Below are 16488 nucleotides of genomic sequence, written 5' to 3'. Positions count from 1 at the left end.
TTACTTGCTGTTTTACTTTCAAAAATATAATTTAACTGTTCTTTAAGGTAGATGCTTAAGTTACTTTTTTCGGTTTTTTTCGTTTTTTTTTTTTACTTAGTTTTTTTTCTGTTTCTGATAAATTTTTGATTTAACATTGAACATTCTATTATTTTAAAAATGATATAGACTTAGTTATTTTTTGTCTTTGTGGTGTTGGGAAGTCAAACCCAGGATGTTCTTTCTACCAAGCAAGCAGTCTACCATTGAGCTACATTCTGAACCTATTATAGGGACTTTGAGATATTTCCCTCTGTGGAGGGTTCAGTCCTCTCTGGTGGGCAAACTGAATGGGGATTTAACACTGCCGTCCAAGGAAGGACTGGGCTAATTGAGGGCTGGACCACAGTAGGATGTGACTTCTTTACCTGTTACTGCTAGGATTGAAGAGGTGTGTGTGTGTGTGTGTGTGTGTGTGTGATGTTAAATCAAGTAAAATAGAAAAGGAGACAATTAAGGAAGCAGGGATGTAAATTGCGTGGTAAGGAAGAATAGTCTAAGTACTGTTATAGTATGAAGGTTAATGTATAAAGTAATAAAAGGTATGCAGGGGAGTGGGAAGGTAGAGGGTTTTTGTCAAGCATGGGAACTATACTGTTCTTAATCATTGAATCTTTTCGAGATTATCGCTGAGTCAGATGCAGGGTTGGTTGAGTAAAGGAGACTAGGAACATGTTACCGTGTCTCACCATGTGAATGTTCTCTAAATTCTCTTAAGAAGTACCTGTTCAGCTTTACCCTCTTCACCTCTTTAGGCATTGCCTAGGAAAAGTGGTATCTGGGACCTGTACTGTTCGTTCTCTTCTTCCGTTCATTGATCCTTTCTTTTATATGATTAGAGAATCTTAGGTTTGAAACTTGTTTTTCATAATGCTGTCCAGATAGCTTTACTGCTGAGTGCTCTTGAGCTGATCTGAGCAGTGGTCTAGAATCAGTCTTACTGAAGTGCAAATGCATCTCAGCGATCACCCTGAGAGGTTTGTTAGGAATAGTGGTCTTTTTGGTCCAGTTCATCTTTCTATGAGTAATTACCATGTTTAAAAATAACTGATGTAGGCGCTGTCCGCCAGCCGGTGGATGTGCGGCAACAACATGTCCGCCCCGATGCCCGCCATTGTGCCTGCCGCCCGGAAGGCCACCGCCGCGGTTATTTTCCTTCACGGATTGGGAGATACTGGGCACGGATGGGCAGAAGCCTTTGCAGGTATCAAAAGTTCCCACATCAAATACATCTGTCCACATGCGCCTGTCATGCCAGTCACATTAAATATGAATATGGCTATGCCTTCTTGGTTTGATATCATTGGACTTTCACCAGATTCCCAGGAGGATGAATCTGGAATTAAACAGGCGGCAGAAACTGTAAAAGCCTTGATAGATCAAGAAGTGAAGAATGGCATTCCTTCTAACAGAATTATTTTGGGAGGATTTTCTCAGGGGCCTATCAATAGTGCTAATCGGGATATATCTGTTCTCCAGTGTCATGGAGATTGTGACCCTTTAGTTCCTCTAATGTTTGGTTCTCTTACTGTTGAAAGACTAAAAGCATTGGTAAATCCAGCCAATGTAACCTTCAAAATCTATGAGGGCATGATGCACAGCTCATGCCAGCAGGAAATGATGGATGTCAAGCACTTCATTGATAAGCTCCTACCTCCAATTGATTGACATCACTAAGAGGCCTTGAGTTGAAGCTCACCAGCATCACAGTAGTGATCCCATGACTGATCATAAAACTTCTAATGTTTGCAGTGTTAAAAATGTTTTGCAAATACATACCAATGATACAGACTAAATGATGCCTCCCTCATGGGAAATGTATGATCCTTTTAAGTTTCTATGCATATATTTGTATTATACCATTCAGAATATACTAGTATTACAGTAGGTAAGTGAAGCAACTAGCTTCTTTGTCTCAAATTAATCAGCAAAATAAGATAACACAAGCAGAGTTTTATTATAGCATTTGAAAATTACTAGTCTGAAAATGTGTTCAGGTCTAAACAAGCTGTTAAGATGTAAGTGACTGCTGGGCGGTGGTGGCGCACGCCTTTAATCCCAGCACTTGGGAGGCAGAGGCAGGTGGATTTCTGAGTTCAAGGCCAGCCTGGTCTACAGAGTGAGTTCCAGGATAGCCAGGAGTACAAGAGAAACCCTGTCTTGAAAAACCTAAAGAAAAAAAAAAAAGATGTAAGTGACTTCTCAATTCTGTGAGTTAAACTATAGTTTTACTCCACGATTGTTCAGTAACCATGCAGTATCTGTATTTGTATGTTTATATTCATACATACGTGACTGTAATACCTAAGAAAAGTAACTAATCAGATGGTATTAAATTATTCCTAGTAATAGGGGTTATGCTTTTATGTGTCAAAAAGTAATACTGCTCTCTTCAATTAATGGCCCTTCTACTAGGGAACCAGGCTTTTTTCCCCTTCTGTGTAATTTTTCTCCTCTCAAGGAAAAAAAGTAGTTTCTTTGTTTTTTGATTTTCCATAGAAAACTAATAATGCCTCTCTTTCATTAAAAAAAAAAAATTTGTCACTATATATTATTTGGCATTTTTACACAGACATACAGTATTTCTGATCTAGGTAATGTGAAAGGAAACCAAACATTACTTAAGGTTACATATTTCAAATAACTGCACCTTAGTCGAACTTTAGGCTATAGAGTTATCAGAATCTTCAGTCCTGGTGATAATTCTGTGGTTTTATTTTTCTGTAAAAAACTTAAAGGGTAAATAATATGTTGACATATTTAGACATACTTGTGACTGGTATTAAAATATAATTTCTTAAACATCTTATAGCGGAGTTTAAGTTTACATTTTCTTTACATGTTATGCTTAAAACCAAATACTGTTCAAGATGAGCAATCAGACTTTTATTTTTATCTGGGTAGTATACAAATTTGAAATTTTCATCTTAAGTAAAGGAGCTTTTGATAATCAGTCTCCTGTTCACACATTAAAATAACAATCATTTGAATATAAATAATAAACATGTTCAAAATACTGGTGAAAGTTATTTAATTTATGGGTAATAAGAATTGGTTAGAACATATTAAAACCCATATTTATAACTGTTACCACATTGTTGAATATGTTGCAAAAATTATTGCTATTTCTGAACGGTTGCTTTTCCTGCTGTTTTCCAACCAACAAAAAAGAAGTACCTTTATAACTGACGCTAACTGATACAGAGATCATTTTGAAATGTCCTAGATAGAATGTTAACAATGAAGCTGAATGTTAATGTCTGGATTTAAAACAATTTCAAACAATCATTTACTAATTTGCTTTACTTTGAAGAACATAAATTTACTTCAGTTATTCTATCTGGAATGATTTAATTGGGATAAGAAATATTACGTTGAATTTGTATGCTGTAATGTGGGAAAATGTCATGTTTTTCACAGTTTCTATTAATGTGAAATAAAATTTAATTTTGGCTTTAAAAAAAAAAAAATAACTGATGTATAACATTTTATGAATTTTTGTTCTTGATCAGGTAGTATAGAGGTAGGACAGAAGACAAGTAATACTCATTCCTTTTCCATATCATCTGTATGCTTATACAGTTTATATCACCATATATATTACCATAACTGATAACCATCTACCTAGGTGATTGTGTTCCTTCTATTCATCTTTTGTAATTCTCCTTAAATTTTTGTTTGTATTTGTTTAAAGTGAAGTGTACCAGATAAGGATGTAGTCTGATGTTAGGGAATGTTTTTTCTGCCTCTTGACTGGTATGTCTGACGTGCTAGTGTAGTTAGTGTTGTTACTGTTTCTTGTGACCCCGATCATTGTTCCTTTTTTCCCACGAGAGCCCCCAAAGTACATCAGATTGTATCACTGCCTACATCTCTTTCATGAATTTGTTTCTTCATTGTTGGTTTATTAGGCTGGCTGAATTTTCCTTAAGTGTCTTCTTGTTTAGAAGAGACTACTTTTACTTTCAAAGATCTTTAGGGGACAGAACTAGATTTTATTAGTAGCACCTTGGGGCTCTAAAAATATAGGAAATTGTGTAATTAAGGTCCTTGCCAACTGATAGTTAACCGAGATTCTAGCTATAAGGCTGTAGTGATATCCTCTTACCTAAAGAAGCGATAGCTCTAGACAGTAGTGTTTTGTCAAAGGGTTGATTTTCCCTATGTTACTGATGGCCTGACTCCAGGCTATGGGTGTGTAACACTGTTGTTGGAGTGCTTGTCTAGCATATATGAAGCCCTGGGTTTAGTACCCAGCTGTGCACACCTGTTATCCCAGTAATAGAAGCAGGAGAATCAGCAGTTCAAAGTCATCCTAGGCTATATAGCAAGTTTGAGGTGAGCCTGGGCTACATGAGATCCAGTCTTCTAAAGAAAAAAATATGACCACTGTTTTTCTGATATAAGTTTCCCTGGTACTCATGCAGTAAGAACCTTCAGGCTTCTTACTCAAAACTTAAGTCTCTGTCTGTTTGTTTGTTTGTTTCTTTGACCATAAAATTCTAGGATTGATTCTCTGGGCAACAGTTCCTGGGAGTCTCTACCCACGTAATCTTGTTTGCTCTTCTGAAGACCTTAACTATGTTACTGCCTTGGGTTTGAAATCATTTCTGTCTTCCCTGGCTTAAACACTAAGACTTTTTATCTTGTAGCACAGATGATCCTCTACCTCTTTTTTTAGGATAGTGCTTAGTTACTGTTTCTTCTAAGATTTCATTATACTCCCACACCAGGTCTTAAACCAGTTATGGTCTGTCTTAAGACTTAAGTTTTGAAGTGTAAACAACTTTTACCCATTTATCAACTTTGTAGTGAGTTGTTAATAAAATAGATTGTAAATCACCCTTATCTTACTAGTATTTCTATTCACCACTGTGATGTCCGTTGTTCCCAAAGGGTTGAAAAGAAGGTAGGTGTATGTTAATTCCCCACTAAAAATACCTGTTATAACCAAGTTTAGAGCTAGGTATAAGAATTATGTAAGCATGTTGGTTTGGCTAATGTAGAAGAACACTTTGTCATGTCACAGCTGACAGGCAAAGTGACAGCAAGTAGAGGAGGAGGACTTGCAACGAGAAGTTGGCAGCTGCAATGGCAGGGACGTAATGAGCAAAAGTCATTCCTATAACTCCAGAGCAAACCAAGAACAGTAACGCAGTTTTAGTTAGGATTCCTGTTTTAGGAGCTATACCCTATATACAGTCATTAAACATTTATTTTAATAGCTGTTAGGTATTTTTGTAGGATAAATGAATTAGCTTAGTTTGTCATTAATCAGGAAAAGTGTCCCATGATCACTGCACTGTACTTCATAAAGATAAGTTAGTATCATTTAAGTAATTTGTGCTCCATTGTTTTACATGGCACAGTGTAGCATAAGGGGCTGGGGTATGGGGCTCAGTTGGAAGTTTGTCTCCTTGTATAAAGCTCTAGAATCCCAAACACCGTGTAACCTGGGCATGCTAGTGCATCTCTGCATCCCAGCACCTGAGAGGTGGAGTCAAGGAGGGTCCTAACTTTAAGGTCACCCTCAACTACATAGTGAGTTTGAGACTAGCCTGGGCTATAATATGGACCTGTAAGTAGTCCTCAAAAGATCTTTCATTTAGAATCAGTAGTACACTAACAGTTCAGTCACGACTGAAACACAAATAAAAGTAAAATAACTACTACTGTTTTAAAGTATACATACACAAATACATACCTTAAAATTTAAGCCTTTACTCAAAAGTTCAAAATAGTATTTAGGTAAATTAAAATGTTTCAAGTGTTGTTTTTAGAGAACTAATCCTTCTGTTTCATAGTCTATTTATATTTCCTAAGATAAGTTAATGGGTATTTTCTGGCTCAGAAATTACTTCATTCATAAGAGTTGGGAAAACTTAAATTATCAATTAGTAGTAATTAAATTTTAAAATGTCTTGTTTCCTAAATATCTGAATTTATTTCAAATGTAGATACTTGGTCTGAATTTATTTCAAATTGTAGATATTTGGTGAATGAATATTGCAGTATCAGATGATATTAAATGTGATACGGTATATACAATTTTCATCTATCTCAAGTGTGATTTTTGAATGATCGTCAAACATTTTAACTATTAGTGCATTTTTGTTGTATTTCCTAACATTTAAAAATATGTAAAATATGTCACATGTATTTATTTTGTGTCTGTGGGCATGCATATGCCACAGCACATGTTGGAAGTTAGAGGAAGCTTGTAGGAGTTGATTCTCTCCTTTACCATGTGAGTCTCAGGGAGTGAAGTTAGGTCATCAAGCTTGGCAGCAAGTGCTGCTACCTGCTAGGCTGTCTGTCAGTCAGCCTTGTATTTAGAGTGCTCTAAATGATAACTGAAACTTTGTGATCTCTTATTTCTTAATTATTCCCTTCTAGAATGTTTCTCCATCCCAGAGAGATGAAGTAATTCAATGGTTGGCCAAACTCAAATACCAGTTCAACCTTTATCCAGAAACATTTGCTCTGGCAAGCAGTCTTTTGGATAGGTTTTTAGCTACAGTGAAAGTAAGTATTGTAAGAAGCATTCAAACACAGTGTCTTTTTCAGTGACTTTTATATTAAACCATAAGTTACTAGTAAACATGCTGACATGGCAGTAGAGGTAGAGATTCTGTGAGGACATTATTTCTTTTGTTTTAAAATTTTGGAAGTGACTCTGTAAGTTCAGAGTTTTGCATAGCATTTATTCAATGACTAGTATGAAAGGACAGAAAAGAAACTTATGTTTGTGCCTAAGAAGATGTAAACTGGGGGAATTGTAAGCTGGATGGATGTTTAGATTTTAAAACAAAGAGATCAATTCAAAATTATCATTAATGTTGTTTTTTGTTATTTTTCCTTTTTAAAATTTTAGGCCCATCCAAAATATTTGAATTGTATTGCAATCAGCTGTTTTTTTCTGGCTGCTAAGACTGTTGAAGAAGATGAGGTAATGAATCCTTTCAGGGTTTATTCTTTATGTTTGGGTAGGCTTGCTTGGAGTGTTTTTTTGTTGTTTAATGAAACCTTTATTACTAAATGTGTAAGTGTTACAGCTCTGAGAGGAAAGGTATCCTGGTAGTCATCAGCCAAGAAATACCACAGAGTCACACCACACAACAAGCCTCACATGAGAGATTTGTTAGAAAAGACACAAGAGACTGGCTGCCTCTGCTCAGCAGAGAAGCAGCAAAGAACTGAGCAGGAGGCAGACTTTATATAGGGTTTCTTAGGAGTGTGGGGGTGATTTATGGGATGATCTAGAATGGTAGAATTCTTTTGCCTGATCTTGGGCTTTTTTTTTTTTTTCCTCTGTAGGGTGTAGTTTGGGTGCCTGCATCTTGAGGGGCTGGAAACAACCATTAAAAAGTATCTAGGGGCAGGGCCAAGCCACTTAAGCCTCGAGAGACTTAAAAACAAATGCTGTCTTATAAACTCCAATTTTAGTTAAGTGTTTTAGATGCATTGTCCCTCTAATATGCTTGCTATAGGAGATCAGCTGTCTCTTTAAAAGAATTATTTATTTATGTGTTTGGTTTTTTTTTTTTAAGACAGGATTTCTTTGTGTAGCCCTGGCTGTCCTAAATCTTGCTTGGTAGACCAGGCTCTCCTCAAGCTTAGAGATCTGCCTGCCTCAGCCTCCTGATTTTTAGTGTTTTGCCTCAGTGTATGTAAGTACACTGTGCGTGCGTGCCTGGTGCACACAAGTTAGAAAAGGGCGTTGGTTTCCCTGGGACTGGAATAAAGACAGTTGTGAGTTCCACGTAGGTGCTGAGAGTTGGACTTAGGCCTGTGAAGAGCAGCCCTGCTCTTAGCCACTGAGCACCTCTCCAGTTCATTTTGGTTTTTGAATATTTTTTTCTCTGTTTACATTTCTGACCTTTGTTTCTTATTCCTTTTGCCTTGGATAGAAAATTCCAGTGCTAAAGGTATTGGCAAGAGACAGTTTCTGTGGATGTTCCTCATCTGAGATTTTGAGAATGGAGAGAATTATTCTGGATAAATTGAATTGGGATCTTCACACAGCCACACCATTGGATTTTCTTCACATTGTAAGTATATCTAAAATGTTTTTAGTTCTTACTTGGAATACATCCAGCAACTTGGACAGAGGTTACCTCTTCGTACGGATTTGAAGAAAACTATTAAAATTAGTCAAGGAAAAAATTAGACTCTGAAATTTATCAAATCACTAAAGCTAATGTTACAGACTTGCATTGTACCTGAGATATTATTTCTATGTACACTTTCTTAGATATTTTCCTTAAATAGCAGTTTTGTGTTTTCTCCCCAAACCCCCAGTTCCATGCCATTGCGGTGTCAACTAGGCCTCAGTTACTTTTCAATTTGCCCAAATTGAGCCCGTCTCAACATTTGGCAGTCCTGACCAAGCAGCTACTTCACTGTATGGCCTGCAACCAACTTCTGCAGTTCAAAGGATCCATGCTTGCTCTGGCCATGGTTAGTCTGGAAATGGAGAAACTCATTCCCGATTGGCTTCCTCTTACAATTGAACTGCTTCAGAAAGCACAGGTATCAAACTTAACTTTTGTTCATTACACTTATTTTTTTCCATTGGTTTAATTGAGAGGGTTACTCTATGGTTTTAAATACAACTGAGAGGGTTGGGAGATTTAGTTAATGGTAGAGAAGGCCCTGACTTCAGTCCTTCGCTTTAAAAAAAAAAAATCAGTTTGCAACTGGCATCTTCAAATGCCACCTCGGTATAATGATTGCAGAAATGTAGTAAAGTAATAGTGCTATGAGCTAGTAACTACTTAAAAGCCTGGCTACTCATGCCACGTGAGAGAGATCAAGTTTAGATTTGCGAACTGGTATTCATCAGAGACTGATGAATTTTTTTTCCCTTTTCTAGTGCACAGCTCTAGGAGTTGATTTTCTTTGTATACATTCTGGTCCTCAGAGAAATTCCTCATTTTATTTTTTTCCTTAACTTTACAGGATCTTAAAAGTCATTTTATTCATCAGTTACTATTTCAGTTTAGGGAGTTTGAGAGTTCATTAGAGTGACATAAAACTTCTTGGTGTGAACACTAAGTAAGAGTCAGTGGTGGTTTGATTACTCTGTACATGTTGTGAGCTACCTGGTGTGGGTGCTGAGATTTGAACTCTGCAAGAGCAGTATGTGCTCTCTTACCCACAGAGCCATCTCCAACCCTTCTCCTTTTGATAACACACAAACCCTAAAACGTCTAGAGCAGGCTGGAGAATTGGATTGGTGGGTTAAGTTCTTGTATGCAAGCATGGGGAGCAACCTTTGGGACCCCAGGATGATGGCTGCTAGTCCTTCTGGGCATAGTTCCTGTCCTTGCTAGGCTCACCTGTGTTTATTTAGATCAGAATCTAAGGTCTTGTTTCTTTGTAAGTAAACCCGTGGCAAGACTAGACTTGGAGTTCTAGTATCAGAAGGTTTGTATGAGATCATGCCAGGATTGCCCCTTCCTGCTTCCCCAACTACTGGGGATCAAACCTAGAGCTTCACACATAGTAAGCAAGTATCGTACTGTTGAGTTACATCCCCGTTCTTGATGCATTTTGTTCTGTCTTAGTTCTGCCTATGCCTCTTCTGAACTTGGTACACATTCTCTGGTTTGAGAGGTTTCCTACCTAGCCTATGCTAATGCTTCTGTGCCGCTGTTGATCTCCACACTAGGACAGCTGCACCTTTCTCTTTACCCCTCCCTTCCTGTAGTTTATTTACATGGCTATGTTCATGTCCTTTACTTTCTGATTATCAGGGTGTAGATTCTGTTGTGGTCTTCCTAGCTGCCTGCTAGTCAGTGCTCAAAGTAGATGTGCTGAAATAAAACTAAAATAGAGAATTAAAATGCATACCTACCATGGACTCTTGGTTACGCTTGAAAGGTGCCTGATATTCCAACAGGTATTTTCGGGGTTTTACACTGCTCACCATATTTGGGTCCTCTGAGGTCTGTTATATGTATCATGCCATTCTATTCCCCATCTTCATTGGAAACCTATGTGATGGCCTTATTTTATTGCTTCTTGACACATTCTCCTGGTCAGTTAAATGGTTAGCAACTTTTTGTTGCTGTTTTTGACAAGGTCATTTAGAAATGGCTATCATATTGAAATTTGGGCAGTATAGTCATAAAGATGGCCAGTAAAGGTTCTCTTGATTCTCATAATAAATGAGATAAGTAAATAAGTAAATAAAAAATGATTCATTTAAAATGCTTACATTTTAAGAGCGAGATCAAGGACTTGTCTGCATCTAGAGTTGGTAATTGTAGTGTATGAACTTAACAAGTGCACTTTACTACAACAGCAGCAGGATGGGGATGGTTTGTTACTTTAAAAGGTCAAGTTCATATTGTACTAGAATAGGATTTATTTTGGACAGACTTTGGTTTGGAATCTCAATGGAAAGTAGAGTTTAAATAGATGGTGGGTTTTTTTGTTTTTTAAAATACTTTCTAATGCCTATAACTTTCATTTCTCTTTTTCATCATCAGAGATCATAGTATTCCTTGCATGTTCAGGATCATGACTAGTGAACAAAGGGTTAAAACATTTGTGGCACTTTTCCTCTTCTTGGATGCTAAGTGTCTTCAAAGTCTATTCTCTGTCTATTGGTTCTCTTTTATAGACTGCTTGAAATAATCCACTTCTTACATGTTAGTTTTTAGCAGGGGTCTTCAACACTGGACTAAGAATTAGATCTAGTCTACATCATGCCTAGCCACCTGAGTGCAATCCCTGGAACCCACGTAAGGTAGAAGGGGATGCCACAAAAGTGTCCTCTAACCTCCATATATGTGCGCCATGGCACATGTGTCCACTCACACATCATAAGTATGCATGAATGCATGCATACACAAAATTAAGGACTATTAAAATGGCTTTTCAAGGGAAATGAATTCTGATACTTGATGTATTACCATCTTGTCTTCTAAAAATACTTTAAAAAGGGGAAATGGCCGATGCCAAAGTCTTCAGTTAAGTATTCTGATAGTTTCCCATTTATTCTTTCCTGATCAACATAGTGAATACATTTAGAGATTAGCTAATTTTGTGACAAAATGTATTCTTGTAGAGTGGTACTTATTTCCCCATGGTATTACAAATAGTTCTGCTGTGTACTTCAGACTGTGTGAGGTGAGTTAAATATGGGTAAGAAATGTCCAAAACTTTAAACTAAGCAAGCTTCCCCATTGTTCCTAGTTTAATGTCTTCCATTGCTTTTGATTCTTCCGTAAATTGTTGATGACTGCTCTGTGATGAGCTTGGTGTGATGGTGCACATCCCTAATGCCAGCACCTGGGAGGCTGAGGTGCTAGGGCCAAGAGTTGAAAGGCAGCCCAAGCTCCGAGCTAGAAACAGAAAAGAAAGGGGGAAAGGTAACATCAAAATGGAAAAAAAAAAAGAAAAAGAAAAAGAAATGTACACAACAGGGACAAGTGCTTCCCTTGTGCTTACGTGGCCAAGATAAGCTTCCTGGAGGGAAGGGCAACAGTCTGAGCATGTAGAGGCAGGTAAGCAAGGGAACGTGGCAGAGAGGCCAGTGAGTGGTATGTAGACTAGGCCTGTGCCAGGAGTGTAGACTATCGGTATGGGATACACTGGGAAGTACGGTTGTGAGATTTCTAGAAAGCCTTATGCATATTACACTAGAGAGTATTTGGCTTACTCTGAAGACACTGCCATGCTGCTGAAGAAATGTTGACTAGAAGAGAAGTGGATACTGACAGAGAAGGTCACGGGTGCTACAAGTTAAAAATACTTGACAGGCAAAACTTTGAAGGCCTTTCACTGCAGTCATTAATATTTGATATAGAGCAATGGTTCCCAAGTGCTTCATAATGCTACAGCCCTTTAATAACATTTCTCATGTAGTGACCCAACCATAAAATTATTTTCATTGCTACTTCATAGCTGTAACTTTGCACTGTTACGAACTGTAATGTAAACATTTGTGTTTTAATGGTTTTAGGCAACCCTTATAAAAGGACCCAACCCCTGAGAGGTTGTGACCCACAGAAAATGAAAGCAATGGCTAAGACACAATGCCTAAAACTTGAGTCTTGAAGTCACCAGATGCAAGGCTAGATTGTGTTTTTTTGTTTGTTTGTTTGTTTGTTTGTTTTTCAGAGCTGAGGACCTTGCGTTTGCTAGACAAGCGCTCTACCACTGAGCTAAATCCCCAGCCCCGAAAGGCTAGATTGTTAAATGGATGATTGTGATTGATTGTTTGACTATGAGGACATGTTGAAACAGAAACATATGACCATGGAAGGGTGTTCAAGAGTTTGGGGGGGGGGGTCAAATGTGTGTTACTCCAGAACGGATTAATATCTGAGCCATTCCAAAGGATAAGGGAAAAATATCAATTCCCAAAATATATACTTTTGTTAAGTATTTTCTACAAAAATATGCTTGCTTAACATTTACAATTATTTTGTAACATAATACTTAAAGTAAAAAAAGGTTAGCTAAGCAAGCTTCCCCACTGTTCCTAGTTTGTTTCCCATTGCTTTTGACTCTTCCTTAAATTGGTAATGACTGCTCTGTGCTTATCTTGATTTTTGTCTTCTCTGAAGTTAGAAGAGGCCAAGAGAGTGGGGGTTGGCTTCATAGACAGGAGGCATAGACAGAAGAAAGCAGACATTGCTAATATAGCAGTGAACAGAGACAGTTTTGGTCTTCATGTGTTAGAAGCACAAGCATGTGCACATATTTCAGAAGAAGGTTTGATAGGTAGAATAATCAATGAGTGGGGTGGAGGGTGTGGGGGAGACAAAAAGCTGAAGGGAGAGCCGAGGATGAGCACAGTGGCAGTAAAGGTAGCAGTGGGCCATGTTACTGACCAGTGTGGTTTTGTTTCTTTCCTTGGTCCAGATGGACAGCTCTCAGTTGATCCACTGTCGGGAGCTGGTGGCATATCACCTTTCTGCTCTGCAGTCTTCCCTGCTTCTAAATTCCGTTTATGTCTACCGTCCCCTCAAGCACACCCTGGTGACCTGCGACAAAGGAGCGTTCAAATTACACTCCTCCTCTGTCTCAGGCCCAGATTTCTCCAAGGACAACAGCAAGCCAGAAGTGCCAGTCAGAGGTACAGCAGCCTTCCACCTTCATCTCCCTACTGCCAGTGGGTGCAAGCATACCTCTGCTAAACGGAAAGTGGAGGAGATGGAGGTGGACGACTTCTACGATGGGATCAAGCGGCTCTATAATGAGGATAATGGTTCTGAGAATGTGGGCTCTGTATGTGCCACTGATTTATCAAGGCAAGAGGGCAGTGCTTCCCCCTGTCCACCTTTGCAGCCTGTTTCTGTCATGTAGTTTCAAGTGTCACCTTCCAGTGCACACACTAAGGCTGACTACTCGGTGTGAAACTAGAGACCAGGAAAGGCTGTAAGAGAAGGGCATGTGCTTTGTCAGACTGATTGAAGTGAGCCAGGAGAAAAGAAACACTCTTACTCTTTTGTGCGGTTACTTACAATTCAACGTAATTTAATATAAAGGCATATATTTATAGACTCAAGATCCAAAATATATTTAAAAGTAAAGCAAAAGTTCTTTGTACTGTGTCAGTTCTACTTCGTTGTTAAAATAAATTTGCCCCATGTCAAAAAAAAAAAAACAATGTTTAGGGGAAAGTTGCAAACTCACAGCTAGGAACCTGGGTCCACTGATCTTATTTTTCTCTTGCCCTTTCTTGCCTTGGTTGAATACTAAGTTGTGTGCTTGTTGATCTATGTATTCTGACTTCACTGAATAAGTAACACCCACCCACCTTTTCTTTTAAAGTAATTCAGTAAGCAAATTATTTTTGTGTGGTAGCCATGTTTAATCCACTGTTCAAGTATGTTAGTTTGAAAAGGGCACTTTGAAGCTATCCCCATGAATCAGTGGCAGTAGAAAAAGTTCTCTTTATTTTGTGTGTCTCAATTCAGTTTTTAGTTTAAAAAGATTACTACTATTGTCCTTTTTTGTTTATCTTGACGCTTAAAAAATAGCATGTAATTAGGACATTTTAAGCATTTTTTGACATTTATATAAAAGAATTTCTGATAAAGTTAATATATCCAGGTGCTCACCAAAGAAACATGTAACATATACGTAGATTTTTGTAATTGATATGTTTTCGCTCATTTATAATCAGTAGAAGCAACTGTCTAGATATTGGGGCAGCCCTGATTTGAGTCTGTAACTTATAATTGAATTCAGTACCCTAGTTTTATATTACGCCATTAGGATTTTCTTGATAAGGAGTTATTCCCTTGTTTTTCTCTGAGCGACTTCTGGACCCTGAGCTCCCTTTGCAGTCTGAAGACGGCACTGCAGTCAGAACCATGTTCTGCTGATAAAGCCTCTGGTAGCAATAAAATGTTGTCCTTAACCTCGGTTGTTCTGTAGGAGTTTTGTGTTGGTTTGTTTTGCTTATGAAAAGGTATGGTTTCTGATTTCTTAGGCACTTTGTTTTCAACTAAGGAAACCAGCAAGAAGCCTAAACACAAGCTTTCTTGACTGTACTATAAAAGAATGAAGGGCTTGACTGTGGATGGTCACATTTGTAATGTTTTCTTGCTTGTGGGCTAGAGACCTTGATCGACTGGGATTGCTTACGAGGGAAGGCTCAAGCTTACAGCTAGGTAGTTTCATTTCTAGCCCATTGATTTTCAGTTTAGCAGAGCAAGAGTATCCTCAGATGAACATCTAACGTTTAGAAAGTTGTGGAAGACTTTTAACTGCTTATTTCCTATGACCTTGAAAATGCAGTTGAAGTGAGCATTACATGTGTGAGGACGGGGTTGGGAGAGCCATGAACAAAGGGTTTGTATGCAGAGGGTTGGCCTCACACGTCCTCGTTATCTTTCTTGACTTTGAATTTTGGGAGCTTTGGGTTCACAGTTCAATGTGTTCATAATGTGTATGATAGGAATGGGATCCCCCTCCCCCTCCCCACCATGCACTTAGATGCACAAAACTTGAGTCTAGAGTCTGCATATCTAATCTATAATCCAGATGCTGCAGACTGCAGAAGTGGGAAACAGCAGGACTTTAGCTGCTCCATCTTCAGGTTCCTTAATGCTGATGGTGAACTGGTGCTGGCATGCATCTGTGGTTCTAGCTACTAAAGAGACTAAGACAAGACTGCTTTAACCCAGGAAGTCTAGGCAATAGTGAGACCTCTAGAGTGAAGCTGGATGAAGGTTCAAATCCCAGCACCCACATGGTGTTCACAACTAACTGTGATTCCAATTCCAGAGACTCCAGTGCCATTGCTTCAGTGGGCTTATACATACATGCAAGCAAGGCACCTACATGAATAAAAATAACAAAAATTTTAAAACAGTAAGTTTGGGGTATTGTTTTCATGGGACACTAAAGTGGATTCTTGGTTTGGGTCAGTGGTAATTAATACTTAAGAGCTGCTGTCCTTTCAGCTAAACCTAGAAATATCCAAAGCCCTCAGCATTCCTCAAAACCCACTCTTCAGAACTTCAGTCTGAGACTGAAATAGCAAACACTGAACACTGTAGATCCTCCATGAAGAATATTCCTGTTGTTCACTTAGTTCCTTGGGGTAACTGTTGCCTCCTGGTGGTTAAAAGATGCATCATTCTTGGGTCCTCCAGAAGAAAGCTCAAAGGATGGGCTTAGTAACTAGTGTTGGCCCGCCGGGGGGGGGGGGGGCCGGCGGGGAAGGGGGGGGGGCCTGTAGAGGACCGTGATGGTATATTTGCAATTGAAATGAGAAGCTATTTACTTCATTCTCTGAAAGCTGAGCAAGTTAGTTATTAGGGAACAGAATGCTTTCTCTACCAGAGGAAAGGGAACTGGGACTGAGTCGTCCCTATGCCCCACTAAAAGGTAAGATACAGGTTTTGTTACAGTGCTCCTGACACCACGGCTAGCTCTGAGGGAAGCTGGTGAGAACCTATAGTCTACCACTTTACTGCTTCCTTGCCCAAGGACATCTTGGCCTCAAGAAGGAAACTGGTTAAGCTGTTGGTGCTCCTCCAGTGTAGGTACTGTGCCAGACATTCACCAGCATCCTAAGATCATAACACACTCGAAGGTTGAAGGATGTTTTCGGAGTGAAATTAACCTTCAAAGTCATCTCAAATCTTCACCTTTTATCTGATAGGAAGTTCTAACAAGAGTGCTACTTCTGAAAGCTCCTAAATTCTTGAACCTTTAAACTATGTTAATGAGGTCTTCTATACCTGTTACTAAATAGTGCTTTGGTTTTTTAGCCACCTGGTGGTGTTACCAGGAAAAGAAAAGCATATTTTCAACCTGCCTCGAGGTGAAACTGAGGTACCTGGGTTAACTGTGGTACTAAGCCGATGAATGATCATCTGTGTGTTTCATGGTTACAGTTTACTCCATCTCCTGGGAGTGTGTGTGTGTATGTGTGTGTGTGTGTGTGTGTGTGTGTGTGTGTGTGTGTGTGTGTGT

General features: G+C 38.7%; 2 protein-coding genes and 1 pseudogene across 3 annotated transcripts in view; 2 read left to right on the top strand and 1 right to left on the bottom strand.

The window, feature by feature from the left end:
• Positions 1 to 14427, top strand: part of Ccni (cyclin I) — a 24568-nt gene extending 10141 nt beyond the window's left edge. For both annotated transcript variants that reach the window (XM_028789196.1, XM_028789197.1), the window contains 5 exons: positions 6436 to 6564; positions 6914 to 6988; positions 7950 to 8090; positions 8341 to 8571; positions 12919 to 14427. In XM_028789196.1, coding sequence (XP_028645029.1) covers positions 6436 to 6564; positions 6914 to 6988; positions 7950 to 8090; positions 8341 to 8571; positions 12919 to 13362 — 1020 coding nt within the window. In that variant the 3' untranslated portion in view covers positions 13363 to 14427. The remainder of the gene's footprint in view (positions 1 to 6435; positions 6565 to 6913; positions 6989 to 7949; positions 8091 to 8340; positions 8572 to 12918) is intronic.
• The window catches only part of Septin11 (septin 11), a 130877-nt gene that overhangs the window by 25423 nt on the left and 88966 nt on the right, over positions 1 to 16488 (bottom strand). The gene's annotated exons all lie outside the window — the stretch shown is intronic.
• On the top strand, positions 1102 to 2168 carry LOC114640248 (annotated as a pseudogene).

Source organism: Grammomys surdaster, unplaced genomic scaffold, assembly GCF_004785775.1.
Source record: "Grammomys surdaster isolate TR1022 unplaced genomic scaffold, NIH_TR_1.0 125793, whole genome shotgun sequence".
Taxonomy (NCBI): Eukaryota; Metazoa; Chordata; class Mammalia; order Rodentia; family Muridae; genus Grammomys; species Grammomys surdaster.
Note: the sequence above shows the minus strand (reverse complement) of the source record. Positions and strands in the feature narration are given on the sequence as shown.